This window comes from Gadus macrocephalus, chromosome 13, assembly GCF_031168955.1.
Source record: "Gadus macrocephalus chromosome 13, ASM3116895v1".
NCBI classification, from domain to species: Eukaryota; Metazoa; Chordata; class Actinopteri; order Gadiformes; family Gadidae; genus Gadus; species Gadus macrocephalus.
The window spans coordinates 15,328,187-15,347,974 of record NC_082394.1 but is presented as its reverse complement, the minus strand read 5'-3'; the positions used below and the strand labels follow the sequence as shown (position 1 = coordinate 15,347,974).

Here is a 19,788-nt window from a genome sequence, read left to right as displayed (position 1 = left end):
GATGATGATGGTTGTGGTGGTGGTGGGAGGGCTGTATACAAAATATGAGCTAGTCCACCTAAGGCTTTCTTCTCAGACGCAAGCATGATAATCCCAATCTGTGACCATTAGTGCAGCGAGAGAACATAGCGAGAAAAGATAGAGAGAGAGTGAGGGAATGAGGCAGTGAGGGGGTCGAGAGAGAGAGAGAGAGAGGGAGGGTGAGAGACAGAGAGAGAGAGAGAGAGAGAGAGAGAGATAGCCTAGGACAGAGATGCAAGCCCACATAGAGAGAGGCGATAGAGTGAGGGGGAGAGAGAGGGCTTTTAAGGGATTTGGCTGTGTAGAATGTCACTGTCGTAATGCTTTTTTCTCCTTCTCCTCTCCGATTCTGTCATGATGCCCTAAAGCCTCGAAGGTCTGCCTTGTTTTATCTTCATCTTTTTTTTATCAATCAAACACCTTTTTTTCTCGCAGCATCATCATCATTATTTTGGAATGCTCTAATTTGTTTTGAGTGACAACAACGCTGCACTTCTGACATGATAGAGGATTTACTTTTTCAGAGGAGAGGACAGTGTTGCCTCTAAATATCGTCAGACATCATCGGACCACGGTGGTTAGTAGCCCTTCTATGACTTGGCTGTGATGGATACAATCAAGACCGGTCAATGAGGAATGGACAGGTGAGCTGGAACCTAACCTCTGCACCCTATGCTTTCAACGTTTCCTGTGACTTGAGGAAGATGCAGGGAAAAAAATCACTAACTTTATTTTCAGATTTAACACTACTTCGAGGTTTGAACATCAGCCAAATTTGCATAATTTGCATTTGTTGTGTGGACCAGTATTAACGTCTGATAGTTGCATCTACTTAATACTGTGGAATAAGGGCAATGGGTTTTTGGTTATTTCAATCATTCAGTGTTATGGGATCTCTAGTAAGATGCATAGACCATGAGCCATTATTACGGTATGCTTATATGATCTCATACTGAAAGGTTTTTTCATGACTATAGTTCCCAAACATCTGGCAGTATTACAATGTACAGAGCAGGGTTGGGTAGGGTCCCAAAAATCTTGCGGCACCTTGTATTGTTATTCCATGGAAAACCTAGCACGTACAGGATACCTCTTTCTCTCCTCTCTCTGTCTCGATCTAGCTCTCTCTGTCTCATTCTCTTTCTTTTCTATGTCTAGTTCTACCTCTCTCTGACTGTCTCTCTAACTGTCTCATTCATATGCTTACAAACTAACACTCTCACTGTGCAGGTGTTTGTACACACACACTCCCCGACACACACACACACACACACACACATTTTTGAACATTTTTTTCTGAAATGTAAACCTTCTAAGACAATGCCACAGTTCATGGTAAGCTATACTGCTTAATAATAACCACCACATTGCATTAAGTGGTGGTTTTCTATGTATGTTGGATGAAGTCAATCTTAAGATCACGTCATCCTCTCATCCTCATCAGCATGAACATGCCTGATGTCATGGCATGTTCCCAGGACTCACTCAGCTCTCCCTCTCTCATTGGTCCTCAGGGGTGGCAGGTAGAGGCAGAAGCCTGCTGTGATTGGTTCCTTCGGCGGTCATCGCCATGACGCCACAGGAACTCTACTCGTCCCCGGCGCGGCGCCGGCGTCTCGCCGCCGCGCCGGCGCTGGGCTCCCCCACCGGAGCGGCCCCTCCGCTCCTCTTCTGGCTGCTGCTGCTGGCGGGCCTGGCCGGGGTCCCACGGGCCCAGAAGGGCACCCAGCCCCACTCCATCAAGATCGAGGGGGACATCACCCTGGGGGGGCTGTTCCCCGTCCACTCCCGGGGCCCCGCGGGGGTGGCCTGTGGGGAGATCAAGAAGGAGAAGGGCATCCACCGCATGGAGGCCATGCTGTACGCCCTGGACCAGATCAACAGCGACCCCGACCTGCTGCCCAACATCACGCTGGGGGCGCGCATCCTCGACACCTGCGCCCGCGACACCTACGCCCTGGAGCAGTCCCTCACCTTTGTGCAGGCGCTCATCCAGAAGGACAACTCGGACGTGCGCTGCTCCAACGGCGAGCCGCCCATCATCCCCGAGCCGGAGCGGGTGGTCGGTGTGATCGGAGCATCTGGCAGCTCCGTGTCTATTATGGTGGCCAACGTCCTGCGGCTCTTCGCGGTGAGAAGTCCTCGCGGAGCCCTTTTGTGTTGATGATGTGACACAGCACCCCGATGGACAGTGCGCAGCAGAACGTCCCTTGTTAATCATCACGTTCCACCGTAACACATGAAACACGTTAGAGCATGCCACCTTACCGCGTGAAATGCACATTAAAATACAGCATGGTATACAAAATAACATGCCTCCTTAAAGCACGGAATACATATTAACATACAGCATGATATACAATATACCATGCCACCTTACAGCATGAAATAGGTATTAACGTACGTCCTGATATACAATATAACGTACCGCCTTACAGCATGAGGTTTATGATAACATGCAGCATAAAATACTTTATCACATGCCACCTTAACACATGAAATACATTTTTACTTACAGTATGAAATACTTCATAACATGCCACCTTACAACATGAAATACAAAGTAACATATCACTTTTGGGATTTACCTACTTTGTTTTCTTACCACCTCAACATGAAATGTATTATAACATACCACTTTGCAGGATGATTAACATCATAACACACCACCATACAAGCGTGCATGTACTTGCATTACAACATATCCCCTTACAGTATAATACTATGTGTTATACTGTAAGGGGATATGTTGTAATGCAAGTAGTATTGCTACTTGCATTACATTGCTCTCCAACCTAAGAGCAGGACAGTATGGTCTCTAGGGTGTTAGCTGACCCCTATCAGCTAGGGGTCAGCTAACATCAATGTACCTCTGATGGACAAATGGTCCCCCTACCTACCACCCACATCCATATTCACTATGTTTGGCTCTGGAGCCAGACGTCTCCTGAAAACCCAACATTGTAATTTTAACCAACAGGATGCAATACCTTGTTACCGATCCATGGTGTAGGAGTTAATTCTATCAGATCGTTTCACAATCGGTTTCGCTGTTCATTACACAACGAGAACCCACACTCGTCGGGGTGGAAAACAATCATTTACATTTACATTATGTCATTTCAAATGCTATTATCCAAAGTGACTGGAAGTCGCTTTCGGGTAAAAGGCTGAAAATGTAATCAATACTGTCCATAATCAATGTTGGAGCTGCACCAAATGTACGGCACGATCATGTTGCCCAGAACAACCCGATATGAGTGCAAGATAGCAGAATGAGGAGAACCGATCAAGGGTTAGTAAAAGTATCATAAAAGTATGATATGATCAGCAATAACGCTGCAATTAAACACACATCCAAATGGGTTATTGCAGTAATCCTGTAAAAGATGGTCAGGTGCTATTTGAGGCTGAAAGGACTGATATTGTAACTGGAGAGAGAGAGACCTAAGATGCTTGCTTTCCACACGCATGTAGGCCATAGGTCAACCCGCAATTTACACTGATAGAGAAACTGTCTCCATTAATTGCTCTTCAGTCTACTTTAAGTTATATACTGGACACTGCACTCGATTTGGACACCGAATGCCGCGGCCACGGCCCCCCACCGAAACAGAATCGATATCAAAGTTGGGTTTAAATATTCAGCTAAAACTCTTCCCCTCTGGTTTCATTAAAGTGCGATTGACCCGGGGCCATTGATCACTCATGACGGAGATGGGAAGCTGAGTATGTGTAAATCCGGCATCATGTCACGTTTCCCCCTGGCCATTGATATGTATGGCCCAACTCACCTGCGGCCACACCCGAAACCCCCCCCCCTAGACCCAGTGCCTCTTCTGGCCCAAAAACAAACCCTAGATAGATGTTTCCTCCTGTACACACTGCTGTACGGACGGGACTTGCTGGTGATGTTCTCCCCCACCCCCCCTCCCTTGTTAGGGATATGGGTTGAGAGCTAAGGAGTCATCCTGCGTAGCGGGCAGATGTTAACTACAGAATTACTGATCCCACCGTCCATTAAGCCCCTCTCAGCAGCTCAGCACACCGGGGCTGAAAATAGAGCATCGTTCCCAGGATATGTGGAACTTGTGAACTGGGACGATGCGGGCGGATTTATCCAGATGCCGGCTGAAGTGGCGTTTGTGTGGACGTACCGTATGAGGGAAAGAGTGTCTCTTATAGGACTGCACCCTCTCTCAGTGAGTGATGCAGGGGATTCAAACCGACGAATTGTTACAAAAGGGGCCCTCTCCAGAGATCTTTGAGTCGAAGTGAATTCATATTCTTCATCCATTCATTGAAGAGTCTCACCGTTGTTGGAATTCCAGTCAAGACTTTTATTTCTAAACTTCTCCAAGACCTTAAAACAGCAAAGATTTCGATATATTCTTTATTGCAGAATTTATGCAGATTCACTTGAATGAGACCCAAGTCAGGGGATTATACAATATGGGGGAAAGAAATGTTAGGTGGATAACGAAACTAATGTAGGAACACATCCTCACCACTGTTATATTTGAATTGTCTGAATCCTATAATCGGGATAATCCTAGATACTAAATATTTGATGATTCACCAATATCTCAAATATCAACCGTAACAGAGCCTTTGAATGACGTATGCTGACCCACAGAGGGCGTCACTACTCGTCCGTTACAACACGTAGGTACTCAAACACTTCACCATAACGGTGAAAAGCCAGGACATCTGGGGACACTGAAATCACCAGTAACCTGGAGAATGGTCCATTGTGGTGCAGTATGAAAAACACAAGCCGTGACCTTTTCATCCAGCGTTTGCCCAGAAGATCCTATGTGCTGTAATGTGTGGGCTGGGCCCTATATTGAGCCTGATAGGCTGAGCAACTAACTTAAGCCCCGACACGTGGGCCACCAGAATTAAATATATTGTATGGCTTACAGCTGAGGAATACTAGCCTTTTCTACTCTCCTGATCTCTGTCTCTCTCTCCCTCTGTGCTTAACGTAATTTGACTAAAACCTCTTTAATCCTTCCAGATAATCGGTGAAATGGTTCTCTCTCCTTCTCTCTTCGCAACCCCTTGTGTTTTTTCCGTTCAGAAGAACGAGTGTTTGAACATCAGCTCAGGTCAACCTTACCTGCCGGGGTGGGGTCCACTGCAGTCAGTGTAAACAGTCATTTAGGAAGTAGCACACACCACTAAATTATTATTCTCATGCCGTCGCCTGGTGGTACCATCTTTACATGTGCGTCCCGGTGATGCTGTCTATCGGTATCCATACCAGCAGTGTGCACCGCTGGATGGATCATCTACTCTACCAAGTTGTGAGGATTAACGGCTCGCTTCATCAGGGAGCAAGGTTCTCTCTAATAGGAACATTTTGAGTGAATTAATTTTTGGCAACTTGTCATCTCATGGTATTAGCACTTTCCGGCATTGTTACGTTGTTGTCTAGACAATGGCCTGACTAAGTGGTCTATTTTTGAAACCCGGTGTGCAAACCTCAATAGCACTTCATGGAGTCATCTGTTGAAGTACCATCCACCCTCTCATCCAGCGGCTTCCTCCGTGTCTTGTCCTGGCGATGACCTGTGGATGAGCACTGGTCCTGGCTCTCGGGTCAGCAGCCGTCTGCATCTAACCGTAACATCTTCCCTGGGTTGCAGAGAGTGACACCATGATGGGAGTGGACTCAATGAATTGACTTGGCTCTTGCTTCACATGAGCTCATCCTCCACCAAATCCCTATCTATGAGCGTTGTCTGCACCTGTGCCCATGCTGAGCCGTGAACTTCTCTCTCCCCACAGATCCCCCAGATCAGCTACGCGTCCACCGCCCCGGAGCTCAGCGACAACAGCCGCTACGAGTTCTTCTCAAGGGTAGTCCCCCCGGACTCCTACCAGGCCCAGGCCATGGTGGACATCGTCAAGGCCATGGGCTGGAACTACGTCTCCACCCTGGCCTCCGAGGGCAACTACGGAGAGAGCGGCGTCGAGGCCTTCGTCCAGATATCCAGAGAAACGGGTGGGTGTGTCTGGCGTCGTCATCGACCGTCGTCGTCATCGACCGTCGTCGTCATCGACCGTCGTCGTCATCGACCGTCGTCGCCATCATGATCAGCATCAGCATCATCTCCATTGTCTTCGTCACTGGCATTCAAATGTGTATTCATGATGATTCGAGATGGGTTTTGTTTGATTTGTCTGTTTGTCAAGGACCCGGCCTGGCCTTTTGTCTGTATACTCAGAGACGTTTTTCAAAAAGTAAAAGGTCTAATTTCCATACAATCAATAATTTGTGTGTGATTGTGTGTGCATTGTTTGTTTATCTGCTTGTTTGTGTCTGTGTCAAACAGGGGGGCTATGCATTGCCCAGTCGATAAAAATCCCCAGAGAGCCCAAACTTGGGGAATTTGATAAACTTATCAATAGGCTCATGGAGACGTCAAACGCACGTGGAGTGATTATCTTCGCTAACGAGGACGACATCAAGTGAGTGGGAAAGCGAGAAGCATTCATTACTTAATGCATATGAATGAATGTGAACATAAATTGGCAATTAGGAGTAAAGATATATTCATGCCTGAAGTTGAGTTGCTCTTATCTCTTGATCCAGGCGGGTGTTGGAGGCGTCCAAAAAGGCAAACCTCACGGGTCACTTTGTGTTCGTGGGCTCGGACAGCTGGGGGGCCAAGAGCTCCCCGATCCAGGACCTGGAGGACGTGGCGGAGGGGGCGGTCACCATCCTGCCCAAGAGAGCCTCCATCGATGGTAGGAGGAGGGGTCCAGAGCAGCAGCCCCTGATCACTGAACCCGGTGTAGATTGCGACTACAAGGGAATAAGAACAATGTGGGATCTGGTGGAGAGAGGATCTTTGATATAAAAGCGTATAATGATAATTATTCTGAGGAAAATTATTTGATGAATCTATGAATCATAATGTTAAATCCTTCACTGCTTTCATGTCATGAGAAAACAACAATGTACAAATACAACTGTGCAGGATAGCCCTACTTTCTGGCCCTGATCTACATAATTCCCTCTCAATTATCTTCATTGTTTCAGGCTTCGACCAGTACTTCATCTCAAGATCTCTGGAGAACAACAGAAGAAACATCTGGTTTGCAGAGTTCTGGGAGGACGACTTCAAGTGCAAACTGACCCGGCCTGGAGTCAAGTACGACTCTAGTCGGAGGAAATGTACAGGTGGGTACCACGGCGGCTGGTTCAATCCAGTCGTGCAAAACTGTATTTTATTTGTAGAGCTTTCTTCTAGGATTGGGATCTTTGAATAAAAGTCACAAGTTCTTTCTGAAAACATTACTTTTCAGCACACAGCACATAACAATCCATCCCACTCTTAAGCCTCTAGCTTAATTCCCCCAGACTCCACTAGTCAATCCCAGATCAAAATGCACAAGGGAAGAGAGACCAACTCATATTGGAAACAATATCAAACACAGGATCCACTTTTCATTTCTGACAATATTTACCCATCCACATTACACACAACAGTTCGCCCAGTGAGTAGATAGATCTAGTTCTTTGTTTCAGACTCAGAGGACCTCCCCAGTAGACACAGACATAATTCCCTCCGGTTGTTTCTCCAGGTGAGGAGAGGATCAGCAGGGAGTCCTCTTACGAGCAGGAAGGCAAGGTGCAGTTTGTGATCGACGCGGTGTACGCCATGGCCCACGCCATACACAGCATGCACATCGATCTGTGTCCTGGCTACATGGGCATCTGCGACAAGATGGACCCCGTGGAGGGACGCATGCTCCTCCAGTACATCCGCTCGGTCAATTTCAACGGTGAGAGGACACGCGGTCGTCTGGGATGGGAGCAGCGATGCTTCCCATTGAGGGATTTTTATTACCTAAGAAAATGAACGGTTCCGGATGCTCCTTGAATTTGTGATGCAAAAAAATTATCACATTACTATTGTGGACCTCAACGTGTAGCTAATGGAATATACTTGGCGCTGGAGAAACCGCAACAAAACGTTGCTATTCATGTGTTTTTGCCTTTCGAGAGCGAAAGGCAGGTCAGTTGGAACACGGCACTCTGCGCCAGGCTTCAGAATCTCTGGGCTAATGTACCTCGCCACACTACATACCGCATCCTTTAAATGCACCCGGGTCCCCGGGGGCCACCCCCCCCCCCCCCGCACTCTCTCTCTCTCGCTCAAACAGAACACTCCTCTTTTCATCGTCTTTCATACGAAAATAAAACAAGCTGCTGTCGGGAATGAAAGAGGCTTTCCATGAAAGCCCTCCCATTTACCTTCCTCCTCCAGCCGGCTGACCGTGGCTTATATGGGTGGCTTTTCAGATTGAATGCCTGCGGGGACGTGGGAGAAACATTCAATCACGTTAGGGCAACAGACCAGAGAGAGTAGTGGAAGAATGTATGCGCCCGCTAAAGAGCACCTTGCACTCAGCTCTGACATGGGAGAAAAACACAAGCTGTCTCGGACCGTGTGTGGGTGTTCTGCAATGAGGAGGGGGTGCAGCATGTCCATCAGTTCAAAACTTTTTGGACCGGGGCACAGTGCTGGGCCAAGGTGGCAGGGGGCAGGGCCTGCAGACTTGGTGTTGAATTAGAGATGGTTATGTTTAGTTTTAGGATAACATGGTGCCAAGGTAGGCTTTTGATTGCTAAAGTGTAGTCAAGAGTTCTTGTTGGGCAGAGTAAAAGTCTGCAGTACATCATGGGAAAGCAATGCATCATGGGAATAATCGCCAGAAGGGTCACCTCAAGTGGGCAGGAAAGTAGTGGGTTAACAAGATTCATGAATGACATGTATCAAGTCAAATAGTCAGTTCATCTGAAAGTGACTGCTCAATCACAAAATACCAAACAAGAGTTCAAACCGTGTGTGTCCGGTCAATAGGCAGTGCCGGCACCGGGGTGATGTTCAATGAGAACGGAGACGCCCCGGGACGCTACGACATCTTCCAGTACCAGATCTCCAACGTGACCAACCCGGGCTACCGGGTCATCGGCCAATGGACCAACCACCTACGACTCAATGCAAGTACTGCGCCTTTCCTTTGTCCCGCCTACCCTGTTTTGCCTACGGCTGCCTTATGTTACCTCCCAGTCACTTTACCTCCCCGCTTCCTCCTGTGTGATTGAGTTTCCAAAGTGAGGATAAATACAGTCTAATCTGATCAACATCGTCTCATGTGAGGATGGACTGCGATCCTCTCCAGATCAATTCAGCTTCTGATCGTTATTTATGTCCATTCATAATTGAATGCAAGTGGTTGTTTATGCAAGATGTTTTTTTTTTGTGTGTGTGTCAGCACTTGCATGGGCCTCTCTGTATGCGTGTCGGCCTGTATGTGTGTGTGTGTGTGTGTGTGTGTGTGTGTGTGTGCGCCTCTACATGTGTGTACAATTCATTGTAAGTAATTAAGTCATTTAGTAAATGAGTAAGAAAGTGAGTAAGCAAAATGTATTTATATAGAAACTTCCACCAACTATAAGTCCCAGTGTGCAGAAACACAAATAAACCCCCCCAGGAACAAACCCCATTCTGCTCCGCACCCCGCTAACCACCAGGAGGACGAGATGCAGTGGAACGGCGGAGACGTGCGGATCCCCGACTCGGTGTGCAGCTTCCCGTGCGAGCCCGGCGAGAGGAAGAAGATGGTGAAGGGCGTGCCGTGCTGCTGGCACTGCGAGCTGTGCGACGGCTACCAGTACCAGCTGGACGAGTTCAACTGCGACACCTGCCCCATGGACATGAGGCCCCTGGTCAACCGCACGGGCTGCCGGCCCACGCCCATCATCAAGCTGGAGTGGAGCTCGCCGTGGGCCATCATCCCCGTCTTCCTCGCCATCCTGGGCATCCTGGCCACGTCCGGGTGCATCTGCACCTTCATCCGCTTCAACGACACGCCCATCGTGCGCGCGTCTGGCCGCGAGCTCAGCTACGTCCTGCTCACCGGCATCTTCCTCATCTACCTCATCACCTTCCTGATGATCGCCGAGCCCAGCTCTGGGGTGTGCGCCTCTCGCAGGATGCTGCTGGGCCTCGGCATGTGCATCAGCTACTCGGCCATGCTCACCAAGACCAACCGCATCTACCGGATCTTCGAGCAGGGCAAGGTCGCCGTCTCCCCGCCCAAGTTCATCAGCCCCGGGTCCCAGCTCGTCATCACCTTCATCCTCATCTCCGTGCAGGTAAGGGTTGGGCGTGTCCGTGTCCGTGTGTGTGTGTGTGTGTGTGTGTGTGTGTGTGTGCGTGCGCATGTGTGTGTGTCTGTGCATGTCTTTGTGTGTGTTTTGCTACATGAATAACCGTTGGTGTCTGTTTCCAAAAAACGGGTTTGACTGTTGCACCACGGAACGTTCTAACAAACCAAACCCCCCCCCCCCCCCCATAACCCCGACCCCCCCCCCTCTCTCTCTCTCTGCGCAGGTCCTGGCCGTGTTCATCTGGTTTGGCGTGGACCCCCCCCACACCATCATCGACTATGAGGAGCAGAAGCCCCCCAACCCAGAGTTCGCCCGCGGGGTGCTCAAGTGTGACATGTCGGACCTGTCCCTCGTCCTGTGCCTCAGCTGGAGCATCGTGCTGATGATCACGTGCACGGTGTACGCCATCAAGAGCCGCGGGGTGCCCGAGACCTTCAACGAGGCCAAGCCCATCGGCTTCACCATGTACACCACCTGCATTGTCTGGCTGGCCTTCGTGCCCATCTTCTTCGGAACAGCGCAGTCGACTGAAAAGGTATGGGGGGGGCGGGGGGGTGGGGTCGGCGATGCGGTCGGCTGCTGGTAGCGATAGACAACGTTTTTGATGTGGTTTGTTGAGATTGAATGGGAGTGATCGACTGGAAGTCGCTGCACCATTGAAGCCTAGCAACTTTACACAAACCCACCAGGTCCAAATGAAACGAACGCAAGTGTAAATATACGATTTCACTACTCCTGCTACTGTTTAATTTACGAGAGAGGCTTTCCTCCAAAGTGACGTATAGTGAATACAGAAACATTTCCGGAGCAGCAGGCGGCTAGGCACCTCTCCTTGATCGGTTGCTTGGCTTAAAAGATTTTTTTTTGCCCAAAAGTGTCCCTGCATATTTGATATGGCACAGAGCTCACGACCATCGTACTGCATAGCAAAGCGCTCCATTAAGAACTTTAGACGGTCAGGCAGAAACAGACAATGATGTGCTTTTACCTTGTTATGAAATAACACAACTTTCAGTCATTCCTCATTCAAATGACTGGATTGGGTCTGGGTGATGTGCTCCATCACCCAGATATATTCCTTGCTTACTCGTGAATGTTATGCATATTCTGCATCTAAATCCCACAACTCAGACCACAGGCTTAGAAGCCGTTGGTCTGAGTTGTCTGAGCAGACATTATTAAAATAACCATTTGAAAACCCCAAGTGAACGCGCAAGAGAAAGCTATTGCTGAAGCTATTACTCCATCAATACATATATTACTTTGCTAAGATACCAATGCCCTCTGTGTAAGTTTTCAGTGGTTCACATTCAGCTTTGCTATTAACACACACAGATTTGTTGATCTGCTTCCTAGGAGAGCCCCCTATCATGGTATATAGGCTATAGGCTGGCTCTCCCCTAGCCTACTCATCTATGGGGCCAGGCGTAATACAGATGTTACATTAAAGGCGCTTGCTCTATGGTCAGCCAAGCATCTCTGTTCCTATTCATTGACATATGGGCCATTGAGTTGAAGCAACAAAAGCCCCCACAAAACGGACAAAATCTATTCCAGTGTGCTTACTGGACCATGCTCAACGTTGCCTATAGGTTTGGTTGTGAATTGGGATTTTCTTGTGTAATTATGGTTTATTTATGGAACATAGACATGCTTTTTGAGTTATTAATGACACATACATGTTGACTTATTGATGCCACGTAGGCCTACAGTTTGCTCTTGCTAATGAGTCTATAATTCATGACATAAAGCCATTGTAGGAAAAAAAAACGGTTTCTTCTGCTATCACGGCTGTCTGAGTATTGGGCTTACAATGGAGAGGGACCTGAGAGGGCAGCAGAGTTCCAGAACCATAAATAGAGCTCCACCTCTGAGTACATACACCCGTCTCCATGAATCATTCATACAGAAAAAGGGGGAAAGATGTTGCCTTTCGTGCTTCCAAATGATTACATAGGCTTCAGTCAAAACCCCTGTGAGATTGCAGTCTGTTCTCTCTTTGAATGCAAATAGAGGGATCTGTGACGGACCTCCGACATGACTAACTTCATGGGGACCGACTTATCATGATATTCTGGGGACGGCGGCTAACTGTGTTATATCATCCCACAGATCAATATTCAGAGTCAAAGAAGGCGCATATTTTGATAGACTTTTTTTCCGGCATAATAAGCAACCACTTTTCTTTGTGGGATGGGGGGTTTGTTGCAGATGTTCATCCAGACCACCACGCTGACGGTATCCATGAGCCTCAGCGCCACCGTGTCGCTGGGCATGCTCTACATCCCCAAGGTCTACGTCATCATCTTCCACCCGGAGCAGAACGTGCAGAAGCGCAAACGCAGCCTGAAGGCCGTGGTGCAGGCGGTCACCGTGTCCAGCATCAAGGAGAAGGAGAAAACCAACGGCGCCAAGATGGTGCCCGACCGGTCGCAGTGAGACATGCTGGGCGGCGCCTGCCTGTCACTCAACCGTTCTTATCGTGCTCACCCCCTCTCCCCCCCCCCCCCCCCCCCCCTAGCCCTAAACCCACACCTCTCCCCATTTTCATTCCAAACACACAACTTTTAACGGTTACAGAAGATGGAATAGAGGAGCACACTTAAAACGAGTTTTGGGGCCTAATGGTCCTCGGGGTTGCTTCTCTTTCCTGCTCAAGAGAAACTCACCTTGAATATCCATAGAACCGTGCATCAAGGGTACGATGAAACGCTGGGGCACAACGTAGGCCTAGTGCCGAGGCTTACGGCGTTAACTGGTATTTATCTTGGAATGGAAGTGGGCCTATCGAATAATGAGAAATTGCCCGGAACAAACACTTCCCTAGCGAATGGATTACAAGGAACCCAACAGACTATAAGGACAGTGAGCACCTTGATCCACAAAGGGCGTTTCTTTTTTCCATCAATGATGTTGATAACCCTTCCCCCCTCCCCCCGTTAGGCGAATGTGTTTACAAGTCCCAACACTGCATGGATTGTGTGCTAGTGTGTTGTAGGTTATGTGTTGACCTTTTCTACTCCAGCGGTAGGGACCAGGAATGCACCTCCCTCTTGCCCTGTATTCATTATTAATAATTATGGTCCATTGGAAAGATTGTAATACTCGCTGAAGAACTATAATTTACACTCACTCAGTCACTGATTAATCACTGGTATTTCTAATTGATTTTAAAGTTATGACAAATATTTAATAACCCAATGGTACGAGTGCAAGCAATAGGCCTAAATCAAGCAATTTTACAGGTTTATCATGCTTTGGTGGGGGTTTAGAAAACTGTTTTTCTGAAGTTATGTTTATATAGGCCTATAAAAAACGTTTAGAAGGTAGGATACCTACTCTTGTGGCATCAGTTTTTCTATATACTCCCGATAAATTTAGTTTTCACCACTTAGCTTGTTTAAAGAATTCAGTTTCTTCGGGAAATATGGACTCACATGTATTTGTACAATAGAGGGCATCCGTCTATTAAACATATAATTGCCAATTATTTGAAGTGAACTTTTTTACTTCAACACAATGTTAGACTCGGGTTATACAAAAATCGGTATTTGTTTTATCTTTCATCTTGTAACCATGGACGACCAACACATTATTTCAGAACAAAATATGCCTGCATGGATAAGAAACCGTTGTCTATACTGCCAAGTCAATTGACGCAAACCTTGCACAAAACATTACATAAAAAGTGATTAAAAAAAATTTCTAAAAAGGAAATTGTTTATTTCAGATACAAAAAAAATACAACCCCAGCATTAAATCTGTGGTATTTAACTAGTCAAGCGATTAACTTGCACCTTGCAATAGTATCAATATTCTACAAAAAATATATACATACATACACAGAACAGAGAATGAGTCATGCCAGTATTGTGAAATGCAGTCATGGTAATTATTAAACGGACACTTATTCTCTTTCTGCCATACACATTTAACACAAAAATCTACGTAGACCAGTAGATCCAATTGATGAGACTTTAAGATAATTGGCAATAACTGCATTGCAAAATAAGGTGAAATAAATTAGTTTTGTCGTTATTAATAAATAAAAAGATGCTCCCTTTCATTCTTATTCCACTGTGGGCAGAGAATACCCTTTGCTGCCTAGACCTGACTAATTAAGTAGACTTTCTTCACTCAAGGAAATTGTCCAAAGTGAGACAAGAGGAGATCTTTCTGATTGCCGGTCTGGTCACATTCTTCCTCTTGGCTTTCATCAGTGGACGAAGGCTGGAAATGGGAGACTGGGGTGGAAGACTTGGTCAAGGACTCATACTTAAAAAAGTAGAGGTGTCCTACTGCTGAATGCAGCAAACGATAATCTTGGACATTACGTGTATTTAGAGGTGTTGATATTTGCATTATCGGCGTCACGATAAATCAAATTTAACAGATTTAAAACAATATTCCATAAATCGTGTTTATTTTTTTACAATTTCCCCTTAAATATATATGACTTAAGAGTTCCTGGCCTTCCATTTTTTCAATGTAGTCTTTTCTCTTCAGGACAAACCCAAGCGTAGTGTGAACTTTGTATTCGGGGAATATGCATGATCAATAAAATAACCACGATGTAAATTCGACATCGGTTTCTTAATAAGTGAAGGATACAGGTTGAATGAATTTAGTCCGCCCTCCTAATCCATCGTACCCAGATAGTACCTGAAACGAAAACAGCGTCTTAAAAATCATAAAAAAACAAAACGAGATACAACTGGTTGACTGTTCTGAGTGGAGCCCTTCAAATTCAGCAATGACATTTAGATATATTTATATTGCTGCATTTAAAAGGACCAACTAACCAGTAAAGAGAAAATAGTGGATTGTGTTAAATTATGTTGCCCCTAAAGCTGAACAACACCACGAGAGCAAACACAGATAGTAGATAGCAGAGACAGTGGAGGGTGACTTGAGGCTAGGGGACGGGCTGAAAGACTTACGGTTCCTGCCTTGGCCCTCTGGGGCTCCAGCATGCTGCCAAATGTCTTCTTTCTGAACAGCAGAGAGGACCGGAAGAAGGGCTCCGTGGAGCAGTCGGCGTCTGGACCCTGGAGACGCACAAAGAGTTGAGTGACCGAAATAACAACACAAATAAACCAGGGTTTTGCAGGCTAGTAATGGTGTGTTCCAGATGCCTCGAACACGACCGCACGAGGTGCAAGTGGGGAAATCTTCTAGCCTTCTTGCGGCATTTCATGGGGCAATGAAATGCCGCCCCCCCCCCCCCTTTTGGGTGGTGTTCCTCGGTCCCACTCGGAATTCTGAGAGTATACTGAGTTCAGAGAGGCTGACCGTTGAACGACTGAACGACTCAGCAACAAAAATGGCTGCGCCCATAAAGTCAATTATTGTTTTTTTGTATTTGTACCACGTTGGTCATATTAATGTTGATTTCAAATGTTCTTACACACTTGATTACATTGCTACTTAATTCCGGTCACCAATTTATACATTGCACAATTGCTGTGCGTACAATGTAAAGTTGTAGTTTGTTATCGAGCTAGTTTGCTAACGAGGCTAATGTAGCTAACATAACAATGACTAGCCAATGACATGACACAATCACAAAGACAAACGGAAACTACAAGCCAGGAAATTACGTCACAAGAGCAACTCGTGAGGGTGGCGTACAAGGCATCTGGAACACACCATGTGTTGATGTGTCACAACTTTTACCTTGGTTCCGGTAGAGCTGTTTTCTTTGGGTCTGGCAACTGACGGGCTGAAAGAAAAAACATGTCTTTGTTATAATCAGTTCTTAGATTTACATGTCATGCCGTAGCAGAGAATAACACCAGAGGAACGAGAAGGTATAAGCAGATATCCTTTGATCAGCCAACACAGATTTTCTCCACTCACCCAATAGGGTCCAAGCGCATCTTCTTTGAATGAGTGTGAGCGTGTCTCTTGTTGGCATCATCCGGTGTGGTGATGTCAAAGGTCATGTTGAGGTCTATGTCCCGGCAGTCTGATGGCTCTTGCAGCCTGGGTTTCAGCTCCAGAGGGGCGGGGCTTTGACAGGAGGACAAGATTGCTCATTAGTCAGCCAGTCCATCAATCAACGAATTTGATTAAAGAAGGAATAAATTGTGATATTTGAAATAATTACAAATTTATAAATTCCAGTACAGTACAGGGTCAACAAGCCCAAATGAAATAGTTTTTTTGTAGTTCTTTAAAATTCAAAGGAATAGTGCCAACCAAACAAGGAGGTTTGTAGGTAAGGTAACAACATGCTAGAGTTTAATCAACTGTATTGGGAGGAGCTTCTCTTCTTCACACAGAATAGGATGTAAAACTGTGAGTGTTGCAATAGTTTACGTGGATGAGCTCGTGGATGTGCTCAACATACCTCTCAAAAACCAGTCGGCTGATGGCTTCGTTGGTCCGTGTCGGCGTGCTCAGCGTTCTCTGGAGGATCTCCACCTTTTTCTTGAGACTCTAAAAGAAAATATACAAAAATAAACAAGACCGATAGACAAACAAAATAATCAGTGTCCGTTTTTGGTCTGTTAGCCTCCAACTTCGGAGGATCCGTTGCCTTACGGAGATCTCCTTGTCGGCGTTGGCTAGATCCTTCTGCAAGGCCTTCATGTCCTCTTTGGTCTGGGACATCTCCATGGAGGCTTTCTGCAACTGCAGGAACATAAGGGGGTAGAGGAGATAAGAACTAACATCACGTGGCTCAGACGACACACAATATGTATCAGTTTAAATGCTTATTTTCGCTCAATGAATAAGACCATTGTCAAATGTTGTGTTACCTTGTTGTTTGAGGCAAACATCTCTTTCTTCAACTTCTCACACATGTCCTTTGAAGACCTGAGGCCTCCCTTTAAGTTATCATATTCTCTAGAAACAGACATTATTATAATACGTACAACTGTTAATAAAATAATCAAGCACTATGGGTTGTGAATCAATGAAGTGCTGGGTGATTTGGTGGTGATGAACCATATATGGGCTTGCCTTACTTCTTAAGGGAGATGCAGTAAATGGAGAGCTGCTCCACAGCTCCCTGACTGACCCCCATGTCTGAGATCATGGACTCCACCTCCTCTCTCTGGCCCTGTAACAGACGGTCCAGACTGGACATGCACAACAACATCAATGCACTCAAGCATCCTGAAAAGAGTACAAAAGGAAAGCAACTGCCATTGTGAATGCTTACTAGTAACTGTGGTTTGAAGAGTATAAGAGTCACATTTATCAAATGCACAGTAAAACACACTAGACCTTTGCAAGGAAATCGTCCAGGACATTTCAAATGATTTCACTTCATATCTATCCACAGTACACAAACACATCATACATGTAAAGTATCATCGGTTACCTTTCATAGGTCTTCATCTTGGTCTTTAACCTGCGCGCCTCCTCCTTCGCCGACTGAGCATCGTTCTGTTGGGTCTCCAGGTACGTCATCTGTTTCTGTATCCAACAATACATATCACACATTAGGGCTGTACGATTAATAAAATTTTAATCACGATTCCGATTTTTGCATCAAACTATCTCCAACCTAGAAGCTGTCAAGATTTTTTACCCTAAACCTTTTTATCATAAATGTTTTATAAAAATTGCTCGACAGCTGGACACATTCGTATTTTTTTTTTTGTTTTACCATTTTCTATTTCTGTAATTTTTTTTAGGGAAAATTTAAATGTTCTCAGTTACAAAACAGTTTTTCTGGAGTGAAATGCTGAATAAATGCATCACGTTTTCAAACAAAAATTTATCATTTGAATAATCGGGATTTCAATATTACGGTAACCAAAATGATCGTGATGATATTTTCCATAATCAGGCAGCCCTATCACACATCACACATTATTGTTGGTATAGATGTTTGCTCAGCGTTACAAGAGCTGATATTGTCCATTGGATTGCAACCGACAAAGCAGAGACCTTACCCTTAGAGCAGTACAGAGCATGTCCTTATCAACCATCTCCTTTCGCACTTTGTCATGGTCTCTCCGCTGCTTCTCCACGGTGCTCTTCAAGCCTTCCAAGGCCTTCAGTTTCTCCTTGTAGTCCTTATCTGGAGAGCCAACACAGATAGGCATCACCAAAGGGGCCAGTCATGTTTTATCTAATTTTAAAGAATCTTATTTATCATTTTTGAAACAACATTATCATTATATCGCCTCAAGAGAAAAGGTCCGTTTTCATTACATCTCTCCCACCTCTTGTACTTAGAGCGGCTTTCATACGGCAAACTTCATTCTGCAAAATTGAAAATAATATGAATGAAAACGCTGAAATACAATTGGTGTATCAAATTAAACTAAGTTGATTATTTGGCTGTTGGTTGGATGTTATTATTACCTGTAAGCTCTCTGGATCCACTGGCGCACCCTCCTCTTCTCCACCAATGTCAAAGAACAGCTTGGTAATGATATGTTTGGTGCTAACCTATATACAAACAAAGACAGAGATCAATCATAGTACATTGTTCAGGTGAGAGAGCTTTTATTTAAGAGAAAAAAAGTGCATTCATCCATGTAGAGTTGAAAGTAATGTTACCTGTTTTCTGCATTGTGGGCATGTTTTGTTAGGGGCTGCTTGGAACCACTGAAGGAGACTGAGTGGAAACAAATGTGAAACAGTTAATGATACATGAATAAATACGAGTGGTATGATTGTTTTGGATACATAAACCTCTGTATACCCTTACCAGTCATAGTGGAAGGTATGCCCGCAGTGGATAGCAGCGACGTCTCTGTGGTGGTCAAAGAAATCGGAGCAAATGGTGCAGTAGGCTCGGATAGGCATCTTAAATAGGACCTCGAATGTAAATAGACAATCCTGGAAAGAACCACAAACAGCACAGAGCACGACGTGGTTTTATTAGCTTATTTTAATGCAGGTGTCCTCTCAGCAGGAACATAACACCAGTAGATAGATATCGAGAGTGCCGCCGGGCCGAGTGTGTGGAGGTCCAATGCTAGCTAAGATATCTCCCGTGAGCGGTAACGTTATGTCACATACAATATACCCCCAAAAGAGAGACAAATACTTACCAAACATTAAGGAAAATGCATAGTAACATGCGATTTTATCATGGTATCATCTTGAGTCAAACCGAATGTGGCAATAGTGACAGCATATGGTCGTGTTTACTTCCACAGTAGCAACATATTCGTTCAACGATCTGCTGTGGCTGCTTGAATGCGTCCTAGTTTCCGCGCTACGCGTTCGAAACGAGGCCATGCCCCTTATGTGGCATTCAAGTGATGTCAGTAAACTCGTCAACTACTAAGTCGAATTACCCGATCGCACTAACCAAATAAACTCGCCCACCATATTTAGTTTATAATTGTTAGTTTTCAATGTTCAGTAGTTGGGACATATATAAGTGTTATCAAAGATTTTGAAACAATACGCTCTCGTACAAACGTACATAAACTGAAATTGAAGCCTTGAACTAAAGACGTTTGTATCCCAATAATGACAAAAAATGGTTGCCCGTTTGGAAGCATTTAAACACTGTTAAAACGGATTGAATCCACATGTTTAAACATCATATTGGCCTCGTTTCAGTCGTTTGGTTAAGGTTTTGGTTTGGGATTTGCAGT

General features: G+C 45.6%; 2 protein-coding genes across 2 annotated transcripts; one reads left to right on the top strand and one right to left on the bottom strand.

Annotated features, from left to right (window-relative positions):
* The first annotated feature begins 23 nt into the window (after positions 1-23).
* grm6b (glutamate receptor, metabotropic 6b) lies at positions 24-13,703 on the top strand. Its single transcript, XM_060069483.1, has 11 exons — positions 24-665; positions 1,536-2,152; positions 5,815-6,031; positions 6,363-6,498; positions 6,623-6,777; positions 7,073-7,213; positions 7,618-7,818; positions 8,901-9,034; positions 9,569-10,198; positions 10,437-10,748; positions 12,425-13,703. The coding sequence occupies exons 2-11, from the start codon at positions 1,592-1,594 to the stop codon at positions 12,650-12,652; spliced, it is 2,715 nt and encodes a 904-aa protein (XP_059925466.1). The 5' UTR covers positions 24-665; positions 1,536-1,591; the 3' UTR covers positions 12,653-13,703.
* A 212-nt stretch (positions 13,704-13,915) lies between these two features.
* traip (TRAF-interacting protein) lies at positions 13,916-19,704 on the bottom strand. The gene is made up of 16 exons (XM_060069487.1): positions 19,234-19,704; positions 18,888-19,018; positions 18,737-18,794; positions 18,539-18,625; positions 18,397-18,436; positions 18,124-18,251; positions 17,547-17,641; positions 17,188-17,301; positions 16,978-17,065; positions 16,760-16,849; positions 16,566-16,654; positions 16,073-16,225; positions 15,890-15,935; positions 15,154-15,261; positions 14,825-14,875; positions 13,916-14,457 (listed from the first exon to the last, which is right to left on the bottom strand). The coding sequence occupies exons 2-16, from the start codon at positions 18,983-18,985 to the stop codon at positions 14,347-14,349; spliced, it is 1,356 nt and encodes a 451-aa protein (XP_059925470.1). The 5' UTR covers positions 18,986-19,018; positions 19,234-19,704; the 3' UTR covers positions 13,916-14,346.
* Between the last annotated feature and the right edge of the window lie 84 nt (positions 19,705-19,788).